Here is a 24581-nt window from a genome sequence, read left to right on the forward strand (position 1 = left end):
TTGCAACTATTCCTTCTATTCCAATCTTAAGTGTTGCTCACTAGGCCAACTGCACAGCTGTTGTTCTGGGATTTCCCTTCATCATCATCCTGGGAATTTTCCTTGCTTCATTTTGGGACTCCCTGTGTCCTTGGATTCCGTGTTTTGTTTTTCTCTGTTATTTTGGTACAGCACGTCTACCAGTAGCTTCGTGAGAAAGGGTGTAAAGGAGGTAATTTTTTTTTTTTTTGAGAACTTACAAGTCTGAAATTATCATTATCTTTTTTTTTTTAACATTTATGTTTTTTAGTAGCCTCTACACCCAACATGGAACTGGAACTCACAACCCAAGATCAAGAGTCACATGCTGTTTGGACTCAGCCAGCCAGGTGCCCCTGAATATATCTTTATTTGACCTCCTCTCTTGACTGATGTGATAATTTGTTTGGGTATATTATTCTAGGTTGGAATTCATTTTTTCTTAGAACTGTGAGTTTTCTACCTTGCAATCTTACTTCTGAGGATTCTAAAGAAATTCTTACATTCGTACATGACCCATATACCTATGTGTATTACCCTATTGTTATTACTATTTTGGGAAACTTTGATCATCTTCTATCTTTGATGTTTTGAAAATGCATAATGATATGCCTTGATATGCATATTTTCATTCATTGTGCTAGACACCCAAGGGCCCTTTTAATTTAGAAACTCTTGCCCTGGGGTGCCTGGGTGGCTCAGATGGTTAAGTATCTGCCTGTGGCTCAGGTCATGATCCCAGGGTCCTGGGATGGAGTCCAGCACCAGGATCCTTTATCAGTGGGGAATCGCTTCTCCCTGTCTCCCTGCCTCTTCCCCTACTTGTGCTCTCTCTGTCACTCTCTCTCTCTCAAATGAATAAACTAAATTTAAAAAAAAAAGAAAGAAAGAAACTCTTGCCCTTCAGTTCTGGAAAATTTCTTGCATCGCTTTATTTTTCCTTTGTATTGCTCATGAGATCTCTCCCCTCTACACACCTATATTCTGCCCCCATTCTATTCCCACCCATCTTCTCTGTTCTTACTTTCTCAAATTCCTATTATTTGTATATTGGAATCTGCAAATAATTCTAATCCTGTCACCCTTTTTCTTCCATTTCTCCTTTCTCTTTTTTTCTTGATGTCTACAAATTTCCTCAACTCTTATTTTCCAAACTTTCCATTTTCCATTTTGCGCTTTGCCTTCTACATAATGGTGTGCTAGTAAGTGTTTACCAACCAACTCTTCGAAGGGGAGAAAGAAGCCTTGACTGGTGGTGTTTGCCCATTTCCATAGTATAAATATTTCCAACATGGCTAATTTCAAGCTACCAAATGACATCACTGAATGCAGATTTGGAAGAGATGCACAGTATATTATTAGTATGCACAGCATATTATTAGATGCACAGTGTATTATTAGTATTAGATGTAATAGATAAATAACCTCAAGAACATAGATAACAATATATGTGGGAAAGTAATTTGGAAGTGATGAGTTTTGAGTATTACTTTTGTTTTTAATATATTTAGTTGTAGTTTTATATAGTCTAACTTTGAATAATGACTGTGTTTAACAAATGGCTTGCAAGAAAATTCAACACCTGGTTCTTGCAAGCTGATATGAGCCAGTTCCTACAAACAATTGCTTCAAAATAAAAAATGACAGTCTTGGGGTACCTGCGTGGCTCAGTGGGTTAAGCCTCTGCCTCAGCTCAGGTCATGATCTCAGGGTCCTGGGATCAAGCCCCGCATCAAGCTCTCTGCTCAGCAGGGAGCCTGCTTTCCTTTCTCTCTTTCTACCTGCCTCTCTGCCTACTTGTGATCTCTGTCAAATAAATAAATAAATACATCTTTAGAAAAACCCCAAAACATTCAGGATGTCATATGTCACTGTCATTCTTTTTTTTTTAAGATTTTTAATTTATTTATTTGACAGACAGAGATCACAAGTAGGCAGAGAGGCAGACAGAGAGAGAGGAAGGGAAGCAGGCTTCCCGCTGAGCAGAGGGCCCAATGCGGGGGCTCAATCCCAGGACGCTGGGATCATGACCTGAGCCGAAGGCAGAGGCTTTAACCCACTGAGCCACCCAGGCGCCCCAGTCACTGTCATTCTTAAAAAAAAAAAAAAAAAGACGGTCTCTAACATAATAAAATTTTTTAAAAAGACGGTCTCTAACATAATAAAATTAAAACAGTTCTGACCACGTTAGTCTCCTACGTGAAAATTTTATCTCTTCTTTGCTTACTGAAACCCTCAACAGTCAAGCTTCAATCCACATCCCACCTTTCTTACTTGTCCATGGAACAAATATTTTTTTTAAAGATCTTTATTTATTTATTTGAGAGAGACAGAGACAGAGATAGGGAGAGAGAACACAAGTGAAGAAGAGAAGAAGTGGGGCTCGATCCCAGGACCCTGGGATCATAATCTGAGCAAAAGGCAGACATTTAACTGATGGAGTCACACAGGCGCCCCCCGCCCCCACACACTGAACAAACATTGATCAGGCATCTGCTATAAGCAAGTTCTTAAGCAAGAGACTGAGGATACAAAGATGAATAATATACATTTCCTTTCTTTGAGATACTCCCAGGGTAAGAGAAGAAAAACTTAAATACATACTATTGAATGTGATAAGTACAGTAAAAAACAGTATGCACAAGTACTATAGGAATGCCTAGCAAATGACTAATTCAGCCTGGGGGATATGCCAAGGAAAAAAGCTTGTCTTTCCTTGTCTTTCAGGTCTACTAGTGAGTTGGGATTTTTGTTTCATTAAACATTATATACTTTCTCATCACAAGCCCTAAAGGGAAAGTGTAGTTTTCATTTTGAAGACTGCTAATCTCTTCCTCCCTCTTTTTTTTTTTTTAAGTGACAGATGTACTCAGAATAAACTGCTTATTCAGAATTTTAGGCTGAACTAACAAAGGATTTCTTCAAGCTATCAATGTATGGGAAAGGTAGGAATATTAAAGTATGTACTGCTAAGTTTCTGGAGTATTGACAAATATGAATAGAAGAAGTGCCATGGAAATAATGTGAAAAATAAAGAGAAGTGAGGCACCTGGGTGACTCTGTCGGTTGAGCATTTGTCTTCAGCTCAGGTTATGATCCCAGGATCCTGGGATTGAGCCCTGTGTCAGACTCCATGCTCAGCAGGAACCTGCTTCTCCCTCTCCTCCCCACTCTTGCTCTCTTGCTCTCTCTGTCTCTCTCAAATAAATAAATAAATAAATAAAATCTTATTAAATAAATAAATAGAAGTATAAGAGTATATGGCAGTGGAAAAATATACTTGAAGCATGTAACTGAGGGGTGCCTGGATGGCTCAGCCATTTGAGCATCTGCCTTCAGCTCAGGTCATGATCCCAGGGTCCTGGGATCAAGCCCCGCATTGGGCTCCCTTCTCAGTGGGAGCCTTGTTCTCCCTCTCCCCCTACCCCTCCCCTTTCTTGTGCTCTCTCTCTCTGTCTGTCTCTCTCTCAAATAAATAAAATCTTTTTTTTCTAAAGATTTTATTTATTTGACAGACAAAGATCACAAGTAAGCAGAGAGACAGGCAGAGAGGGAGGGGGAAGCAGGCTCCCCGCCAAGCAGAAAGCCCGATGCAGGGCTCGATCCCAGGACCCTGGGATCATGACCCAAGCTGAAGGCAGAGGCATTAACCCACCGAGCCACCCAGGCGCCCCTCAAATAAAATCTTTTAAAAAAAGATGTAACTGAACTATTTCCCAGAAATCATATATATAGGAGATAAATATATAGATATAGATAGATAGATATGATATGATATGATATCATCGGATTGGTGATCATCAGAAGATCACAAAGATTTTTCTGACCCAAAATATTTTGGGCTGTGAACCCATTCCACAGTGAGGATAAAGGATCTAGTAGAATCTTTGAGTTATGTAGAGAAATAGGCCCCAAAAGTTGAGGTGACTTTTCTAAGGCTACCTAGATGTTGGCTGAGCTAGGATTAGAGGACTTAGGTGTCCTGGCTCGCACTTCAATGTGTCCTTTCATCAAAATACTTCAAGTATTTACCTAGGGGCAAGCTCTGATGTCAGCCAAGCACGAGAGAAATAACTTTATGTCCATGTGTTCATTCCTTTGTTGAGTAGTTTAACAAACATTTTTTGAGTGCCGATCCTACAATAGAGCCATAGAGATGCACAGATGAATTACACATTAGCTAATAGGGTAGACAGGCACATATGCATTGTGGGTAATTTATACTATCAGGGAATGTTGGGGGCTATTTTCATGCCCGAAATGACATCTGAGTTAAAGTGATGAATGTGTAGAATTTTGGCGAGGGAATGGAGGAGGGCATTTCAAGCATATGAAGAAGGTGTAGAAACAAATGTTCACGGAATAATGCTGAACCCAGTCTGACAGTGTGGCCAGGAAGAGAGAGAAGTGAGATAAGAGGGTTCTGATTTGCAAGGCCTTTACCTGAGGAATTAAGGGTGTTGATTAACTTTGCAAAAGGCTCTAATGGTAGTTTGAGACAGGAATCAGTAGCTTAGGCATTCAAGAAAGTCTTCAAGATTCATGGCCTTCTACACTACTTGTTTTATGCTATACCTCCTTCTGAAATACTTCTGAATTCACAGAGTCAGGAAGCATTTAGCCCAGAATAAAACAAGTTCCCCAGCTCTGTTTGGGAGTTTTTTGGTGAACTCATTCTCTCTGTTCATGTTATTTTCTGTTATTCCTCCTTCTGCTCAGACACATCAGTAAAATTTTAAGATTTCTAAGCAATGAAAAGTAGCTTCTAATGAGAAAAAAAGGAGTTCTGCTTTAATGGAGCATATAAGCAACATAATTACAATCATGAGAATATAGTTGATAATTATCATTTTCCAGGGGCCCTTAAAGTGAGAAACCTGAAACATGCCCCTTATGGTAGGGACTCATGTTTAAGTAAAAAAGGAAGTTCTCAGTCTAGAGAGTGAACTCTGCCAATGAGGAGGAGGCATCACTTTTAAGTAGACCTTCAACTCGTTTTTTACCCCCATTTCCTCTTCCTTACCAGCGATTGTTGGGAAGGGCCAGGAGCAGGGCTGTGTAAGCTTTAACTCAAGAATTTGGTTGTCAGGGGCCCCTGGGTGGCTCGGTGGGTTAAAGCCTCTGCCTTCAGCTCAGGTCGTAATCCCAGGGTCCTGGGATGGAGCCCTGCTTTGGGCTTTCTGCTCAGCGGGGAGCCTGCTCCCCCACCCACCCACCCCCCCGCCGCTTCCCCTGCCCCGCGCCCTCGCCAGCCTGCCTCTCTGCCTACTTGTGATCTCTGTCTGTCAAATAAATAAATAAAATCTTTAAAAAAAAAAAAAGAATTTGGTTGTCATATATCTCCTCTCTGACATTTCAAGGCTCCTGAGAAAATGAAATCAGTTCTTTCTCACTAAAATACTGTGATGCTTGTTAAACGCATATGTAATTATATTAACAACACCAACTGGGGCCCCTTGGAGTAAGTGCCCAGGAAAGAGAGAGTGAAAAAAATAGGACTCTTCTCATTAAAAACAAAGAAACAAAAAAGGATTAGGGTCAGAGACACCAGTATGAACTCATGTTTAGCTTAAGAGAGATAGATAGATATAGATACAGAAGTAATTATAGATTTGTATGCATATAAACAGATATTTCCTAGCTCTTTCCACTGAGAGGGCCTAGAAACAATGATACTCCAGAGGCAATGAGCACACTTAGCATCACATTTTGGTTTCTATATCATATTATCATAGTAAAAGGAACCAGGGCTCCTTGAAGAAATGGTTGATCTAGAACTGGGGTAGGGCATATACAAGATGAGACTGGTACTTTTCATAATATAAGAAAATAAGGAATTGCTAAAAGAAAATTAAAAACCCACAATGATGGAGCCATGTCAAAGGGACAGAGGAACCAACTAAAAGATCTCCCAGTGGCCCAAGAAGGAACAATTTGAACAACAAAATAGTGTAGTATCAGATATAGCCCCAAGTATCAAATAAATATCCAAGAATTCATACTGATACAAATAAATGATTGAATAAATACAGAAATGAGGGAAAAGAGAAAAATCTCTACTAAAGAGTTAGAAAAAATTTCCATTAGATAGTCCCCAGTTAAGAAGGTAGAGCTTAATCCACCACCACAATCACTCTCATCATACGAATGTGGGCTGCCCCTGAAGACTTCCTTCGAGAATACAGTACAATAAGGGGAGAAAAAGTAACTTTATGGTGGAGGAAACTGTCAAATACTAAGCTGGCCTAGTGATAAGGCTAAAATCATTCATGACAATCATGTTGATAAGTTGTGCCCTGGATATGATGTGAGGAGAATGGTACTTTGCATCTGTGATCTTCCTCCCCAGAATCGATAACCCCCTCTATTAGGAAAACATCAGACAAACCCAAATTGAGGAACATCTTACATGATACCTGACCAGGACCCTTTGAAACTGTCAAGGTCATCAAAAATAAGGCAAGTCTGAGAAACTGTCACAGGTCACAGACCAGGGGAGATCAAGGAGATATGAAGACTAATATAGACTAATATTCATGTGATATCCTGGATGATGGATAGAGACATAGGTGGATATAACAGTGAACTTTTACCCAACAGAAAACATGCATACTATTTAAACATCAATGAAATATTTAAAATAATTGACCATTTTAGACCCTGAAAATTCTCAAAAACAGAAATTATACAGGCCTTTTTATCCTTACTACAGTGCAACACAGGATTGATAAGAAATTGGTTGAAGAAACTATGGAACATTAAAAAAAAATGAAGAAAGGGTCAAACAGCTCTATTTTTTGATGCATATATCTGTTGGTAACACAGAATCTTCATATCTTTTTGTACTCTTCATATTTTTCAGATACTTTTGTCTTGATTTGTGAAAGAGGATTTTTAGATTCTTACATAATAAGTGCAATATAAACCTTCCTTTTTATTTCCCATTCTAAATATTGTCCAGCTCACCTCACTGGGCACTCTTTGATATCATTAAACATGTTTTGAGCTGAATTTGTTTCTGTTCCATTGGAGAAGAGATAATGCTATTTGCCTTTTGTTTATTCATCATTCAGGAACCAAAATTGGAACCCAAACTATAATTTTTTTAAGAATTTTATTTATTTGTCAAAGAGAGGAAGAGAGACAGAGCACAAGTAGAGGAAGCGGGAGGCAAAGGGAGAAGCAGGCTCCCCGCTGAGCAAGGAGCCAGATGCAGGCCTAGGTCCCAGGACCCTGGGATTATGACCTGAGCCAATGGCAGCGACTTAACTGACTGAGCCACCCAGGCATCCCCAGTTATATAATTTTATAGAAAAGGAATATTAGTATAAATTTAACTTTGGTACAGCACAATGAAATTTCTGTTACTTTCTTGGAATTACAGAACTGTGATAACTTTAACAATAAGCCAAATCATTGTTTCTTGATTTTTTTCTCAACGTCTAATTTGATTCTGTCTGTCTGTCTGTATGTTTGTATGTATTTGAGTAGGCTCCACGATGGGAGCAGGCTTAAAGGCTTAAACTAGATACTATCTAAGTTTCCTCTAGCTATAAATGTGTCTCCATATATCAGATGCGCGGCTTGAACTCATAGCCTGAGATCAAGACCTGAGCTGAAATCAAGAGTTGGTTGCTCAACCAGCTAAGCCACCCAGGCGCTCCTAATTTTTTAAAAATTCTTATTCCCTTGCCCTTGAAATTCATGTCTATGTCTCTAGAAGGATGTTTCTTAAGAATACTATCTACCCAAATATTCACTAATAAAGAATTTGTGTTCAGCGATTATAGTGTAAAAACAATAGATGACATTGTTTTTGCTTGCCGAAAATAAAATTACAATGTTGAATATGATTTTCTAAATTACCCTTAACTTCCAGGGATTCTGATATGGTCAAAAATCACTGATCCAAATAAATCAAACCTTCATTTAAATTTGAGAAAACTGAGACGAGAGAAGTTAAATAACTTCCTCAAATTCACTGTGAATTAGTGATTAAGTCAACTCTTTTTTTTAAAGGATCTTATTTATTTGACTGACAGAGATCACAAGTAGGCAGAGAGGCAGGCAGAGAGAGAGGAGGAAGCAGGCTCTCTGCTGAGCAGAGAGCCCGATGTGGCTGATCCTAGGACCTGGAGACCATGATCCCAGCCGAAGGCAGAGGCCTAACCCACTGAGCCACCCAGCCTCTCCAATTAAGTCAACTCTTGATTTGTCATACAGTATAACATTCTTTCTCCTAAGTTTGTAGCAAAGTGGAACGTGAGAAAAAAAAAAGATTTAAAAATAGAAATGGAGCCAAAAGTGTTTCTCTCCTATTAAGAGAACTCTCTTCAAAGAAAACTCTCTTTCTCTCTGAAGAAAGTCCAATCAAATAAAAATTCCTTGGCCTCTATGTTAATTTGATCTTGATCCACCGAAAGATACTTTAAAAACTTAATTTATCTTGATATAAAGTAGAAGTCCTACTCCTCCAATCGTTCTTTCTCTTTATAGTGCCTCTGTGATAGAAAATGGTTACAGAATTCTGAGTTCTATTGTTGAATGCTTTTGTAATCTCAGGGACTTTTTCCAGGCACATACAGTACAAACTATCTAGTGACAACATATAAGCCCTTGTCCTTCTATCAAAAACAGCTGCTAAATCATTCTGCGGTCTCTTCAGTACATCTCTTACTCAGCTCAGTCATGAAGGTGGGCTCAGTCATGAAGGTAGCAACATTCTAAAACTAGTCATACAAACAATTTGCTGTAATTTTCCATGTGAAAAATTATGTTCAAGTGCTAAGAAGTGCAGGCAATATGGAATGACAATGCTTTTCAATGGATTCACAGCAAATTTCAAATTGCCACAGGGTCCAGGGAGAGATCTTCCTACAGATTAAAGTTAAAGGATAGGAAGCCATGAGGACAATTTAAAAAATAGTAGTTTGGGGCGCCTGGGTGGCTCAGTGGGTTAAGCTTCTGCCTTCGGCTCAGGTCATGATCTCAGGGTCCTGGGATAGAGTTCCCCATCTGGCTCTCTGCTTGGCAGGGAGCCTGCTTCCCCCCTCTCCCTCTGCCTGCCTCTCTGTCTACTTGTGATCTCTGTCTGTCAAATAAACAAATAAAATCTTTAAAAAAAAATAGTCGTTTGACCAGAAATAACAGAAACATTTCTCCAGGAACTATTTCCACTGAATAGTGTGTAAGCGGAAATAAAATCCTGAGTAGAGTAAGGTGGGAGAAGGTATTTTTTTGTTTGAAGTACCTGAAACATCTCAAAGAACACTTAGTTTCTGTTTCTGTTTTGTTTTTTAAGATTTTATTTATTTGTTTGACAGAGAGAGACTCAGCGATAGAGAAACACAAGCAGGGTAGAGAGAGAAGGAGAAGCAGGCTTCCCTAGCAGGGAGCATGATGCAGGCCTCAATTCCAAGATCCCCGGGATCCTGACCTGAGCTGAAGACAGACCCTTAACTACTGAGCCACCCAGGTGCCCCAGAACACTGAACTTCTAAGCTAGGACACAACTCTTCCACAGATGGTCCCTCAGCATAATACTTAACCTCTGGCACAATCTTGGCGAGTGAGATTCTGGGATTCTCTTTCTTCCAGTGTATGAATAGGCTTAAACTAGATACTACCTAAATTTCCTCTAGCTATACATGTGTCTCCATATATCAAATTAATTTCTAAATAGTAATTGTTAAATATATCCTTCAAACAAAAATCACATCACAGAAATAACGGTCTTTTTAAAAAGATTTTATTTATGTATTTCAGAGAGAGAAAGAGAGAAAACAAGCAGGGGAGGGAGGTAAAGGGGGAGGGAGAAGCATCCCAGAACTCTGAGATCGTGACCTGAGCTGAAGGTCTGACTGAGCTGCCCAGGTGCCCCCAACAAGGGTATTTCTAATAAATGCTAGCTAAAAAATAAAGGCCCCTCTCATCTCTGAAGTTATTCTGATTAACAGTAGTAATTAGTAATAATGAAATGAAGATGAATTTGTACTTTAAATGAAAATGCAGACTATAGTAGTTTTATGGAAGTGCTTATAATACCTAATTATACTGACATGATTTATGGAGGACACCAACATAGTAATGTTCTTTTTTCCTCAGAAAATTTTTAAAAACACATTTATTTTGGAAACAATAAGCTTACACACAGGTTGAGGTAACAACAGCAGGACTAATTTTTTTTTTTTTCCTGGGCAGAGCGTGCATAAGATACACACAGATTTATCTTTTTTCCATCTGTATTTCATTACTGTGAAATGAAGTGATCCTCGTAATTCTTATAATAGGTTTTTTTTAATGCTGTTAATTTTTGAGGTGAGTATAGCCCAGAATATATTATTAGCACCACTTTAACTCACTGTTTCTCTTTACCAGACTTGGAAAGGCAGCATAGTGCAATGTGGTGTTTTTTGTAAAAAAAAATTTTTTTTAGCAACTATAACCATTATCTTCAAACAAATTATAAAACAGATAAAAGCAGAGTAGCTGACTGGGAGCCCACCATACTGCATCCTTGTCTTTTCCCAGGGGTAGCTTCTTGAAGCTCTGGGGCTTTTGAGATGACAGCCTGGATACCTCTGTGTACCGGAAAACACATGGGGGTTTGAGTCCCCTGGAACTGCGTTCAAATCTCAGCTGACCCCCTTACAAGCTATGGGATGATGAGTTAATCTCTTAGATTCAGTTACACATGTGTGAGGTCAAAGAAAGCAACTAATATTATTGCTTATGATTGTTGTAAGGATAGGATGCTCAATAAATATGTTTGCTTCTGCTTTTGTTTGCAATTAAACATAAAACGACTTTTCCCACAGTTTAAAAAAATATGAGCATAATAGCTCTCTCCAGGTGTAGGCCTCCCAAAATTCAGGTTTAGATATTTCCAGTTTGTCTCAGGTGGATTTCCCTCCCTCAGGTTATTAGTGTCAAGTTTCTTCTTGTCCCAGGGGTTCTAACTCTGGCCTACTACCATCCTTATTATATCTAGTTAACTGCAGATAAACACACACATACAAATCAGAGGTTTGTTACAAAAACTCTATAGTACACAGTGAACATTCCATGGTTCTCATGTTTTTCTTTTCTAGATAAAGGAAACAAAAATTAACTTTTGACTTTAAATTTCAAATACAACTGTTGAAATTATCCCTTTACAGTAACTTTCATTAGGAAGCTTATTAATACATTTGCAGCAACATAAATGGAACTAGAGTGTGTTATGCTAAGAAATATAAGTCAAAGGGCACCTGGGTGGCTCAGTGGGTTAAGGCCTCTGCCTTCGGCTCAGGTCATGATTCCAGGGTCCTGGGACGTTGGGCTTTCTGCTCAGCGGGGAAACTGCTTCCCTTCCTCTCTCTCTCTGCCTGCCTCTCTGCCTACTTGCAATCTCTGTCTGTGAAATAAATAAATAAAATCTTTTTTTTTTTTAAGATTTTATTTATTTATTTGTCAGAGAGAGAGAGAGTGAGCGAGCACCGGCAGACAGAGTGGCAGGCAGAGACAGAAAGAAGCAGGCTCCCTGCCGAGCAAGAAGCCCGAATGTGGGTTGGATCCCAGGACGCTGGGATCATGACCTGAGCCAAAGGCAGCCGCCCAACCAACTGAGCCACCCAGGCGTCCCAATAAATAAAATCTTAAAAAAAAAAAAAAAAGAAAAGAAAAAGAAATAAGGCACCTGGGTGGCTCAGTGGGTTAAGCCTCTGCCTTCGGCTCAGGTCATGATCCCAGGGTCCTGGGATCTAGCTCCAAGTGGGGTTACCTGCCTAGCGGGGAGTCTGCTTCTCCCCTTCCCTCTGCCTCTCCCCCATTGTACTCTCTCTCTTTCAAATGAATACCTAAAATCTTTAAAAATAAATAAATGGGGGAGCCTGGGTGGCTCACTCATTAAGCATCTCCCTTTGGCTCAGGTCATGATCCCAGGGTCTTGGGATAAAGCCCCGCATCAGGTTCCCTGTTCCACAGGAAGCCTGCTTCTCCCTCTCCCACTGCCCTGCTTGTGTTCCCTCTCTTACTTTGTCTCTCTCTCTCAAACAAACAAATAAATAAATAAATAAATAAATAAATAAAATTATTCTCAAAGAGAGAAAAAAGGAAGGTTATTGCTATTTTTAAAAATATTTTATTTATTTATTTGGCGCAGAGAGAGATCACAAGCAGGCAGGGAGGCAGGCAGAGCGAGGAGGAAGCAGGCTCTCTGCTCTGCGGAGCAGAGAGCCCGATTCGGGGCTCAATCCCAGGACGCTGGGATCATGACCTGAGCCGAAGGCAGAGGCTTTAACCCACTGAGCCACCCAGGTGCCCTGGTTATTGCTATTTTTACTGGGGAGGTCATTCCTTTATTAAAGTCAAATTTGTCATATTTCCCAAAGAACTTTTAAAAAAAGATTTTATCTATTTGAGAGAGAGAGAGAGAGCACAAGCACTGGGAGCGGCAGTTGGAGAAGCAAGCTCTGCACTGAGCAGGGAACCTTTGTGGGGCTTGATCCCAAGGACCCTGGGATCATCCCCTGAAGCGAAGGCAGACACTTACCATCAGCTGAGCCACCCAGGTGCCCTTTTCTCTAAGAACTTATCAACAAATGTAACTTTTTAGTTTCCTAGAGATTTATACATATTTTTTCTGATATAGCATTTATTGGCTTATTTTAATAGTCTCAGGACTCTGGGCACCTGGGTGGCTCAGTGGGTTAAAGCCTCTGCCTTTGGCTCAGGTCATGATCCCAGGGTCCTGGGATCGAGCCTCGCATCGGGCTATCTGCTCAGCAGGGAGCCTGCTTCCTCCTCTCTCTCTGCCTGCCTCTCTGCCTACTTGTGATCTCTCTCTGTCAAATAAATAAATAAACTCTTTAAAAAAAAAAAGGAAAGCTGATATTTAGGTTATTTTTCAGCAAATGCGTTCAGTACTGATGATTATCTCAGCAGATCAGAGGTAACATTTACTGATCTTTCTTGACCTAGAAATGACACATGCAGTATCTTATATCTCTAAAACTCTAGTTTCATGGCATGATGGTCAAGAGTGAGGGCTCTGGAGACAGACTGTCTAGGTTAGAATACCAGCTCCATTACTTATCTTGGGCAAATTATTTAACAAATCTTGGCACTGTTTCCTCATCTATGAAATGGAGATAATAATAATTGCCTACCTCAGAGAGTTGGTGTGAGGATGGACTGTGTTAAAAATGTTAAAAACTGGGGCGCCTGGGTGGCTCAGTGGGTTGAGCCGCTGCCTTCAGCTCAGGTCATGATCTCAGGTTCCTGGGATCGAGTCCCGCGTCAGGCTCTCTGCTCAGCAGGGAGCCTGCTTCCCTCTCTCTCTCTCTCTCTCTCTGCCTGCCTCTCTGTCTACTTGTGATCCCTCTCTGACAAATAAATAAATTAAAAAAATGTTAAAAACTTAGATGGGATCAGGAGAGAATCAAACCATAAGAGACTCTTAATCTCACAAAACAAACTGAGGGTTACAGCGGGGCGGGTAAGGAGAGGGTGGTTGGGTTATGGACATTGGGGAAGGCATGTGCTATGGTGAGTGCTGTGAAGTGTGTAACCCTGGTGATTCACAGACCTGTACCCCTGGGGCTAATAATACATTATATGTTAATAAAAAATAAAAAATTACTTTAAGAAATGTTAAAAACTTAAAATACTGGTATGCCTGGCTAACTCAGTTGGAAGAGCATGTGACTCTTGATCTTGGGTTTGTGAGTTCGAGCTCTACGCTGGGTATAGAGATTACTTAAAAATAAAATCTTTTTTTTTTTAAGATTTTTTATTTATTTGACAGAGCGAGAGAGAGCACAAGCAGGGGGAGCTGCAGAGGGAGAGGCAGAAACAGGCTCCTCACCAAACAGGGAGCCCTAAGCAAGGCTGAATTCCCAGGACCCTGGGATCATGACCTGAGCCCAAGGCAGAAGCTTAATCCACTGAGACACCCAGGCACGCCAAAAATAAAATCTTTAAAAAAAAACTTAAAATACCTCCTGGCACACAGTAAACACTCAATCATTATTATTGTTATTTGTATAACAATACAAATTGTGCACTGTCTATCCTATTCATCCAAACTCATTGGATGAGCCCCTATTCAATGCCAGGCACAGAGACACCTGAGTTATTAAGACAAATCGCCCAACATCCCTGCACTCAAGATCTTAGAGCAAAACAGAGAAAAAAAGATTTGGTGCTAAAACACAGGGTTTGAGGTGCCTGGGTGGCTCAGTTGGTTAAGTGCCTGTCTTCTGCTCAGGTCATGATCCCCGGGTCCTGGGATGGAGCCCTGCATTGAGCTCCCTGCTCAGTGGGGAGTCTGCTTTTTCCTTTCCTACTGCCTCTCCCCACCCCCGCAATGCCCCAGCTAGTGTTCTCTCTCTTACTTGGTCTCTCTAAATTAAATAAATCTTAAAAAAAAACAACAACACGGGGTTAACTTGAATCAGATTCAAGGAGTCTCTAACAGAAATTAGTATTTCCTTCAACTACTAATGTTAATGATAAATCACTAACATGTTAGCAGTGCCTGTGGCTTTGTGTCCAGGAGAAATTACAGATATTTCCATATCGAATTACAGTTCTTGTAGGTATCTCAAAATATTATTTGTCCTCACCATTACTCTGAATAATGATAGTTATTAGATTGGATCTGCTGCTAGATTTTATTTAGTACCTTCAAAAAGAAGGACCTACAGGGGTACCTGGCTGGCTCAGTCAGTGCAGGATGCGATTCTTGATCTCAGGGTTGTGGGTTGGAGCCCCACATTGGTCATAATGCCTAATTAAAAGAAAAAAAAAAGAAGCATCTACATCACAACTTGATTTTTTACTATTTTGGTTTGTTTGTAATTGATTTTTTTCATAATATGATAGATATTTAGGCTTTTTTTAAAAAGACTTTATTTGACAGAGAGAGATACAGCAAGAGGGGGAACACAAGCACAGGGAGTGGGAGAGGGAGAAGCAGGCCTCCCGCAAAGCAAGGGAGCCTGATGCGTGGCTCGATCCCATTACTCTGGGATCATGACCCGAGCTAAAGGTGGACACTTAACAACTGAGCCACTCAGGTGCCCTTATTTATGCATTTTTAAAGGATTTTATTTATATTGGAGAGAGGGTTCGCACATATGAGCAGTTGGGGAGAAGCAGAGGAAGAGGGAGAAGCAGATTCCCCACTGAGCAGGGACACCCCCCCCACCACCTGGGGCTTGATCCCAGGACCCTAAGATCATGACCTGAGCTGAAGGCAGATGCTTAACTCCCTGAGCCATCCAGTCACCCCATCTTTGTACATTTTTAAAAGAAGGGGTCCGTCCATAGGTTTCAACAGACTGCCAAAGGGGTCCATGGCATTAGAAAGGTTAAAAATCCCAGCACAAAAGTCTGTGTAAGGAAGATTGGGGGCCCTAATGAAAGAGTGCACAATAGGGAGGAGTACAAAACGATTCTGTTTTGTAAGAGAAGCTAGGTGCCCCTGATTTTAAAAACCAACTTAAAAAAAAAGTCAACTTTTGAGGTACTAAAAATAACTTTCTTCTGATTGCAAGGGTGCATAGGAATTGGAGTTTAAAAAGCTGTGTTCATCACAGCCCTGCTACTAAATGAACATGTAATTTCTCTGAGCCTATTTTCTCATCTGGAAAATGAAAATAATGCCAGCTTCATATGATCATTATGAAAAAGTAAGATAATGTCTATAAAAGCATATTGATAATTATAAAGGTTAAAACAGTTGCAATTCTTCTTTCCTTGTCCACAAATCTAATCCTATGCTAGGCAATATATATATATATATATATATATATATATATATATATATACACACACACACATATATATATGTATGGTCTATCATATATCATATATATGTATAAAGGACAATGGCCTTTGCTTTTTTAGGAGTTTACAGCTCAATTCTGGATATGCCCTGAAGGCTAAAACACATGAAACCTGGAAAGCAATTCAAATTCCATATGAAGCAGGGAACTAAACACACATATGTCATTGATGGTGAATTGGCATGACAAGTTTAAAAAACAAACACCACCCCACACTCAAGAAATAACAACACAAAATAAATTAGCTGGCCACAGAAACAACCAACTGGGTGATGACCTCTGGAGCAAAAAGGTAACTCATCAATTAACTCTACCTTGTCCCAGGTAATGTGGTATTTTCAGTGTTCTACATACATTCAAGACAAAGAATACAAAAAGAGAGAATTGGTTACTATGCCTCTTCCGCAGCATGGTTGGCTTGGATCCTCATGACCAGTATTGGTTAACTACTGTCTGTTAAAACCAGGCCCATGCAAAGGCCAAGAACACTAACATGGAGTTCTCATGGGAAAGACCCTTTAAGAACATCTTGACTTCCTTAGCTCTACTTCTCTGTTCTTCAAAGACGGATGATAACCTGTGACTTCCTTTTTTTTTTGGATTGTACCTGTCCCCCACACTCCCCGGCAAAGAGAAAACCCTATATAAATGAGGAATCATTTGCTGGTTATATTTACTGTTAATATAATAGCCTTCTGCTCTATAATTTGGTATTTTGTGACTTATCTAGTGTGATTCAAAACACTTTTTTTTTTTTTTGGAAGTAGAGAGTAGTAGAGAGTACAGAATAGAAGAACAAATAAGAGCATTCTGAACTTTTTATTTGACTGAAAATATAGGCTGTACTTAAAAATCAGCAACAGGTATACCTTATGTCAGATGTGTTCCTGAAATGCCAAATTTTATATTAAACGCATCATGTGTAGAGCTCACTTTCTTAAGTAGCAAATGCTTTGATTAAAACCAGTACTTCAGGGGCGCCTGGGTGGCTCAGTGGGTTAAAGCTTCTGCCCTTGGATCAGGACGCTGGGATGGAGCCCCAAGCTCCTTTCCCGCGTTGGGAGCCTGCTTCGCCGCGCCCTCCCGCCCCGCCCCCCCAACTTGTGATCTCTGTCAAATAAATAGACTTTTAAAACAAAACAAAATAAAAGCGGTACTTCAGATGTCTGAATAACTATTCCAAAGACACTAGTTTTGGAAACAGCTTGAATAACCATTCCAAAGACACCTGTTTTGTAAACAGTGTTTGCAGTTAACTTTTATAAAGGTCCTAAAGTAGACATTTGAAAAATGTTATTGGAAGTTATGAAACGGTTCTGTGTTTGTAGGCTGGGACTTTGGAAGATAATGTTTCCTTTTAATGGAATATAAGATCACAGTATTTGAATTGGCTAGAACATCTCAGAGATCACCTTGTCCAACCTGAAATTCAAATCTTTTTGAACTCAACTCCAAACCTGTCTGTAGGAGGAGAATAAATTGGGCCTCTGCATCTGTCTTTTTAAGCAGGACGGGCAAAACAACGGATTCCCTCTCAAGTTTTTCAGCGCAAGATGAATAGCTTCTCGAGGTTATACGTACTTTTAAAGAAATCAGTTTACCCCTCTGACCACTCCTATGGTGCCCGGCGGGCTGAAGCAGTGTGTGTGTGTGGGGGGGGGGAGTTCAAGTATCTAAGTCTTGCTTCCAGCAGTCGATAAGCCACGACTTTCTCAGTAACGATCCTGAAGCTTCAAATCACCTACCAAAACTAGTTTTCCTCATTTTATAGGTGATTGTTACACATAAATCGCGCTCTTTGGTGGAGCCCGGTCGCGTCCGACAGCTGCAGCCGCAGCCCCCGGGCTGCCCACCATCCGCTCAAGGGCTTTGCGGGGTGGGATTCGGCCAGGGGTGGCTTGGGGCACGTGGTGGCTAGGGGATCGGAGACGCGATCCCCGCCCCGGGAGCCCCTCTACCAAGAAACGACCCACCCATCTCCCAGTCAGGCCCCTTCCTGCGAAGTTAGAGACTCGATGACCCGTAATGGATCTCCGTTCATTTAACAGGCCCCGCGCCCCCAGTTCCTCAGAGGCCCGCCTCTCTTCAGGGGTCTTCTACCCCCCTGGGGGCGGTGACTGACGACGCTCGGAAGGCGAGAAACGGCTCCCTAAGCCGCTCGCCGGGTCCCTCTCTCCCCACAATGCACCGGGGCCAGCAGGAAGGCCGCTCCGACCCCTAATTTTCCCGCGAATTCAGTTCAAAGAGGCGGCCGGGCCCGCGATCGGCAGCGCGCACGGGCCAACCAAGCCGCGCCTCCGCGAGAAGCGCCTCCGCGTGACTGACGGGAGAATCCGCGGGCCAACGGGCTGGGCGGCCGGGCGGCGCGCGCTCCCGCCGGCCAATCAGGACGCCGGGCGGGGGAAGTGGGCGGAGCGAGGCCAGGCTAGGGTGAGCGGCCTCCCGAGCGAAGCGGGGCTCTCAGGAGGAGACACTTTTTTTTTCCTCCCTCCTTCCCTCCTCTCCTCCTCCCTTCCCTTCCCCTCTCCTCCCCTCTCTCCTCCTTCCCCCCTCGGTCCGCCGGAGCCTGCTGGGGCGAGCGGTTGGTATTGCAGGCGCTTACTCTCCGGGGCCGCCCGGCGGGTAGCTGGCGGGGGGAGGAGGCAGGAACCGCGATGGCGCCTCAGAAGCACGGCGGTGGGGGAGGGGGCGGCTCGGGGCCCAGCGCGGGGTCCGGGGGAGGCGGCTTCGGGGGTTCGGCGGCGGTGGCGGCGGCGACGGCGTCGGGCGGCAAATCCGGCGGCGGGGGCTGTGGAGGAGGCGGCAGTTACTCGGCCTCGTCCTCCTCCTCCGCGGCGGCAGCGGCGGGGGCCGCGGTGTTACCGGTGAAGAAGCCGAAAATGGAGCACGTCCAGGCTGACCACGAGCTTTTCCTCCAGGCCTTTGAGAGTGAGTGTGTTTGCGGCTTTGAGGGCAGGAATACCCCCTCTTCCAGCATTAGGGGGCCGGGACACTCGTGCTGGGGCCCCCCTTCCTCGCCGGGACTCGACTTGATTTGGGAGTGGAGGGAGAAATTGAGGGGTCTGTTCCCACTTGAGGGATTACGGGCAAGGGGGTCCGAAGTCTAGGTAGGGCCTTGGGGGGGAGGAGGTGGACCTGGGGGTGCAGGTGAGGTTCTTGACTCCCCGAAGATTTACCCGAGAGCTTGGGCAGTGGGGCCCCACGTTTAAAAGAGCAGGCTTTTAGGTGGGGAGGTTACAGTTGGACTGAGGATGCAGTCAGATCCCGAGACTAGTTCTTGCTTTCTTTCCTGTCTTTTCTTACTCTAGAAGTACAAGGGTTTCGGTTGTACGTTTTGAGGAGTCAAATTAAGCTTGTGAAGAGAGGAGTGCAGGGAAACCGACCCAATTGTCATTTGCCTGAAATGCTTTCGCACTTACTTGGTGCTGCACGTTAACATGGCACCTTTGGATGCTTGAAACCTTTCAGATCTATCCACCCATTCCATGGGTACATAAACTGAGTCAGGTAGCGCTTAGAGTGTCTACTCTTGAGACTGCCTCGGAATTTTGCCCGTTGTACTTGTCTTAATTCCAGAACATTTTCTTATGTCAGTTTTGGCTTTTAAGGTCCTGTTTCAGGGGCAGAATTATGACTTGATTTGAAAGGAAGGCAAGGTGTTTGGAAACAAACAATAGAATTTATTAAAAACATCATGACTGTAAATCTCAATTGTCCTTTAATGAGTATTAAATCGTGATTGTTTTCCTTCTTGCTTTTGTGTACATTTTATAAGTTGGATGATCGCTAATAGCTAAATAACAGAAACTTGAAAAAATTCAGCTTTACCGCCGAATGTCGTTATTTACAATTTTACCGTGGCATATGTTAAAGGCTTGGTATCAGCTGTGCTTGAAAAGAGGTATTACGTTGTTTAATACCCTTCTCTCATTCTCTCTTATTCGTGCTTCTTGAAATCCTAATTGGAATTTAATACAAGGAATTTCAGTTTTTATTGAAACGAATATTGAACCTGCTTGAGAGATTCACAGTCTTACTTTTGCTTAATCTACTTTGAAAAAATCTGGAGTGCTTTAAATTGGAAAAATGGTGGAGAACTGAAGGGCCGTGATGACAATAAACGTACATGTTTCTACCCCTTCTAAATTATCTTCTCTCTTTTTTATGCATTTGACACTAAAACTAAACTAACTGAAGATTAAGTGGAAATTTAAACATTTCTTTCTAAATGTGATGCAGAGACAAAGCGGCCAAGAAAGTTTAAGCTATTTTTGCTTTCTGATGAGTCTACCTTGGAGGAGTAAACTGTCATTAAGTGCTAGATTTTATCACACAACAACTTGATTCTTCTCTAGTATTGATCTTAATTTCTGGGAAGTTAAAATGCTTTGATACATATACTGGTGTAGTAAGTTATCTTTAGTTCCTTTTGATACTTCTTTATTTAAAGAAATGTGATACTACTAAATTAAAGGAACTGGCATTGTTGTATTTGTATATAAAATATATATATTTCTTTATCTCTAAAGGCAAACGAATTTTTAACTAAAGAGCATTTAAAAGCCTAGGGATTTGTTGATTAAAAATATGTGTTAACCTAGTATTTACATATTGGGATCATATTTATATTGAACAAAGTAAATAAAAACTTCAATTATAATTAAATATTCATTGGAAATTTTAGGGATGGTCTGTCTCATTTCTTTCAGTATTGGCAGACTTTCATTATACCTTCATTAGGACATCTGCGAAAGTGTTTTATTCTGTTTCAGCTTACTACTAATTTTTTAAAAGACCAGTTAAAAAGTGAAAATTTATTCTGTTATTTAGCATCAATAAATTCTTCTGCTGAATCCAGCTACCTCATTTCAGTTCATTTTTGGGAGGAGATGGGTTATAGTTTCAATTAGCTTAATTAATTCAGTATAATTAGTCTTCAGTTCTGCATACAGACTAGTTTCAAAGGTAGCTACCTTAGAAATGGCAAGGCTTAAGCACAAGATTGTAGAGAACCTTAAATTTAAAATAAATGTAATTGAGTTTTGTGAATATATTCCATAGACTGAATGTCTTTTGATGTTACTGTGCATGCTAATTTTCTTGATGTCACTATTTAGTACATGATTTTCATACAGGTGATTGGTTTACATTGGTTATAATACTGGCTGGACTGGTTATTTTCTTGAGAACTTAAGTAATCCTTTTGTTTCCTGTTACCTAGAACCAACGCAGATCTATAGATTTCTTCGAACTCGAAATCTTATAGCTGTAAGTAGTCAATAAAATTAATGAATATTATTTTTTTCTTAGAATTTTGCCTATTTAATTTTAATATTTTTAAAACCTTTTTTTGTAGCCAATATTTTTGCACAGGACTCTTACTTACATGTCTCATCGAAACTCCAGAACAAACATCAAAAGGTACATTTTTATGAGTCTTATTTTGAGTTGATCAGACAATGTTAAAGTTTTAATTTAAGGTACTGTTTATAATTAAAGATTAAATATGAAAAAGTGGCTGGTTGAATTGGTTGCCAAGCGATTTTTAATAGTATCATTTTTTTAAATCCTAGTTTATTACCAATTTTTTTTCCTAGTAGAAATGATACAGTAGTGGAGTGAGTGAAGTAATTTTACTGAATAATATTTTTATATTGTGCTATGAGTATTTTCAAGTTTGGTGAAAGCTGTGGATTTAAATATTAAAGGGCTCAGGGAAACTATCTTCAATACATAAATTTAAGTTAATTTTTAAATATTTCTTATATGTTCTAACAACGAAGAATTTGCTTCCATAATGATAGGTTCAGAAAGTCTCATTTTATATCTTTGGTGGTGGTCTTTCTAGAAGAGGAAATATTTCTGAACTCCATAGACTGAATGTCCTTAAAAAACAAGAAGTCTTAATTATCTAGTTTTCAGGTGGACAATGGGGGTGTCGATCAGAGCTTATTTTTGTTTAAAACATGCAATCTTTAACCATATGTAATTATGGAATGCTAGTTTCTTATCCTACATGCAAGGTGACTGAGTATATCAAATGAACAATTTTAAGTTTAAAGGAAAGAGCTTGTATTAAGCATTTGGTATTGTTAATCTTGACTCACTAAAACCATTAAGCTATCCCAATAGACTTTGAAACCAAACTCCTTTAGAGCCTCCCTCCTACTGATTATTAAGTAAGCATCATGTTTCTATGGCAAGACTTGGTTTAGCTTTGTATATATACGTAGGTGTACTTTGAAGGATTGAAATGTTAAAACTATTTGTCTTCTGGTAATCTTTCTGAACAGAGAGAGTATGCAAGCGATTGCGTGTTTGTGTGTGTTACATTTAATAGGTGAAGCTTGCCAAGAGCCTAAATAACTAGGAGAAGAAGGTGATGGATTAGGCAACAGAATTAAATTTGTCAGCTCTTTGCCTGTCTGTGTCATTATTTGATCTATGCCAAGGTTCAACAGACTTGTTCTGTGAAGGAACAGATCGTAAATATTTTAGGCTTTGTGGTCCAGGAGGCAGAATTAAGATTATTAGTTAGAATGTAAGTAGATACTTACACAAAAAGAAAAAAAATGTTCACAGTTCTTTTTATTGATAAAATTTAAAATCTAATAATTGAGTACAGTGTTTTGTAAAATATGCCTGCTAGTGAGAAGTGTGAGACTCTTTCATTTTTGTGCGGTGGGAAGAGATGGCATTTACCTTAATTGGGGTTTGGTTACTGTTCAAATCAATTGCACATATTTATCCATAAAAGTCATTCTTAGCTTGTGGTTTGGGTACAGGCAGTAGGCAGGATTTGGCCTGTGGTTCATGGTGTGCTGATTTATTCTATAAAACTAGGAGATTTTGATTAAGTAGTACTTAACTTTTTTCCTCTAGTATTTTTAATATGGAAGATCAGTTACCATTTAGGATGCGGCCCGATTTTAATTTAAAAGTGATTAGGTTTGGGGGTGCCTGACTGGCTGTCAGTAGAGCATGAGACTCTTGATCTTGGTGTTGTAAGTTTGAGCCCCATGTGGGTGTAGAGGTTACTTAAACTTTTTTTTTTTTTTTTTTAGATTTTATTTATTTATTTGAAACAGAGAGAGAGAGATCACAAGTATGCAGAGAGGCAGGCATAGAGAGAAAGAGGAGGAAGCAGGCTCCCCGCTGAGCAGAGAGCCCAATGCGGGCCTCGATCCCAGGACCCTGAGATCATGACCTGAGCCGAAGGCAGAGGCTTAACCCACTGAGCCACCCAGGCGCCCTTAAACATTTTTTTTAAAGTGATTATGTTTTTTGCAAAATAATGAGTTAATCCATAAATTAAAAAACACATTTAAAATCTAAGTTCATTATTGTCATGTTTGTTTATCAGACTATTAGACTGTCTCATTGTGGGATACATTTCTGTTGTCTGCTAATAGGTAGAGACAGGTTTAAAAGCTTTGTAGAAGAAATTACTTTTCTTAATTTATTGCTTTTTAGGCAAAAAATTGTCTTTCGGGGGAGTTTTGCAGCTGTTTACCAGGCAATAAACGTAGAAATCCCATAGGTTTTATTCCATGCAAAAATGCATTAGGAATCACTTAATGCTTTTGTTATATGCCTGGCTTATAAAAGACATTGAAATTAATTTTTAACAAATTATACAACTTATAAATCCTCAGATGAGTGCTGTTCTTTTCAAAGTAGCTGGTGGCTTTGGAAGGTGGTGAATTTAGCCTAATGGTGTGGTCTTTGTTAAACATGTTTTTGGGACTCCTTTTATAAAATTGCTTTTAATAACTATCCTTTGCTCAAAATGTTTTGGGACTCCTTTTTTACTATTATAACAGCATAATATTCATTGTTGGAATAAATATGTCACTCCCTTTGAAGTCATACAGTCCATTGCGATATTAATTCTAGTGTGTTTGTTAAACTCACCTTGTACTTTAGTTTCACTTCATAGAAGTATTCACATTCTATAGAGTAACACAACACTCATACAGTGGAAATATTTGTGAGGAGAAGGGCATCTTTTATTGAATCCATTTTACTAGAGTTCATGTAAGTTGTTTCTGAATCCTCCTAAGAAAATTTCCTGGAGTTTCTTGAATTTCTTGAATTTTAAAAATATTCTCCTTTTTGATGATCTTTTGATAACCATTTCCCTTGTTAAATCTGAGCTGCTGTAGCAGTATCTTTCTAAAGAACAGACATACTTGGTGTTGGGAGTGAGACTGCTTTTGTATAGTTGCTTATGTGGTTTGTTTTGTTTTTTTTTCCTAAAGAAGGCTGGATTGCCTATATTATCTTAACCTATTTCACACGGTTGTTAACACTCAGCTTTCCTATGCACACCTCCATAATGTTGGAAGAGGTGAACCTTGTGACTTAGTCTTAACTTTTCTTTCTTACAGACAGGATTTCTTCTTAATCATTGCATAAAGAAAAACTCATTATTCTTAAAAGTTTCCAGTAACTTTACAACCTTCCTCAGTAGTACATTTCAGTATTTATACTGGAAAGTTCTTTGTAACTAGCCTAAAATAATCCTACATTTTTCTTCTTTCTTCTCTCTTATCTGTGGAGATTGAAAATGTATTGCCATCCTTCTAAAGTACTTCCTTTATGCTCTATTGGATGAAACATTAATTGAAGTTTTCAGTAACTCTAAAGGTAAAGAGAGAAGCTTTTTTTTTTTTCCTAAACAATCTTTTCTTAATGGAGGCTGTTTTTCACCTGAACTATAGATTGCATCAA

At 40.2% G+C, this 24581-nt stretch overlaps 1 protein-coding gene across 2 annotated transcripts in view; it reads left to right on the top strand.

Annotated features, from left to right (window-relative positions):
* Window positions 1-18261: 18261 nt before the first annotated feature.
* SUZ12 (SUZ12 polycomb repressive complex 2 subunit) overlaps window positions 18262-24581 on the top strand; it is a 43019-nt gene continuing 36699 nt past the window's right edge. For both annotated transcript variants that reach the window (XM_032845438.1, XM_032845439.1), the window contains exons 1-3: window positions 18262-18776; window positions 21070-21116; window positions 21205-21269. In XM_032845438.1, coding sequence (XP_032701329.1) covers window positions 18503-18776; window positions 21070-21116; window positions 21205-21269 — 386 coding nt within the window. In that variant the 5' untranslated portion in view covers window positions 18262-18502. The remainder of the gene's footprint in view (window positions 18777-21069; window positions 21117-21204; window positions 21270-24581) is intronic.

The sequence above is a fragment of the Lontra canadensis genome, unplaced genomic scaffold, assembly GCF_010015895.1.
Source record: "Lontra canadensis isolate GAN:19392208 unplaced genomic scaffold, GSC_riverotter_1.0 scaffold163, whole genome shotgun sequence".
Taxonomy (NCBI): Eukaryota; Metazoa; Chordata; class Mammalia; order Carnivora; family Mustelidae; genus Lontra; species Lontra canadensis.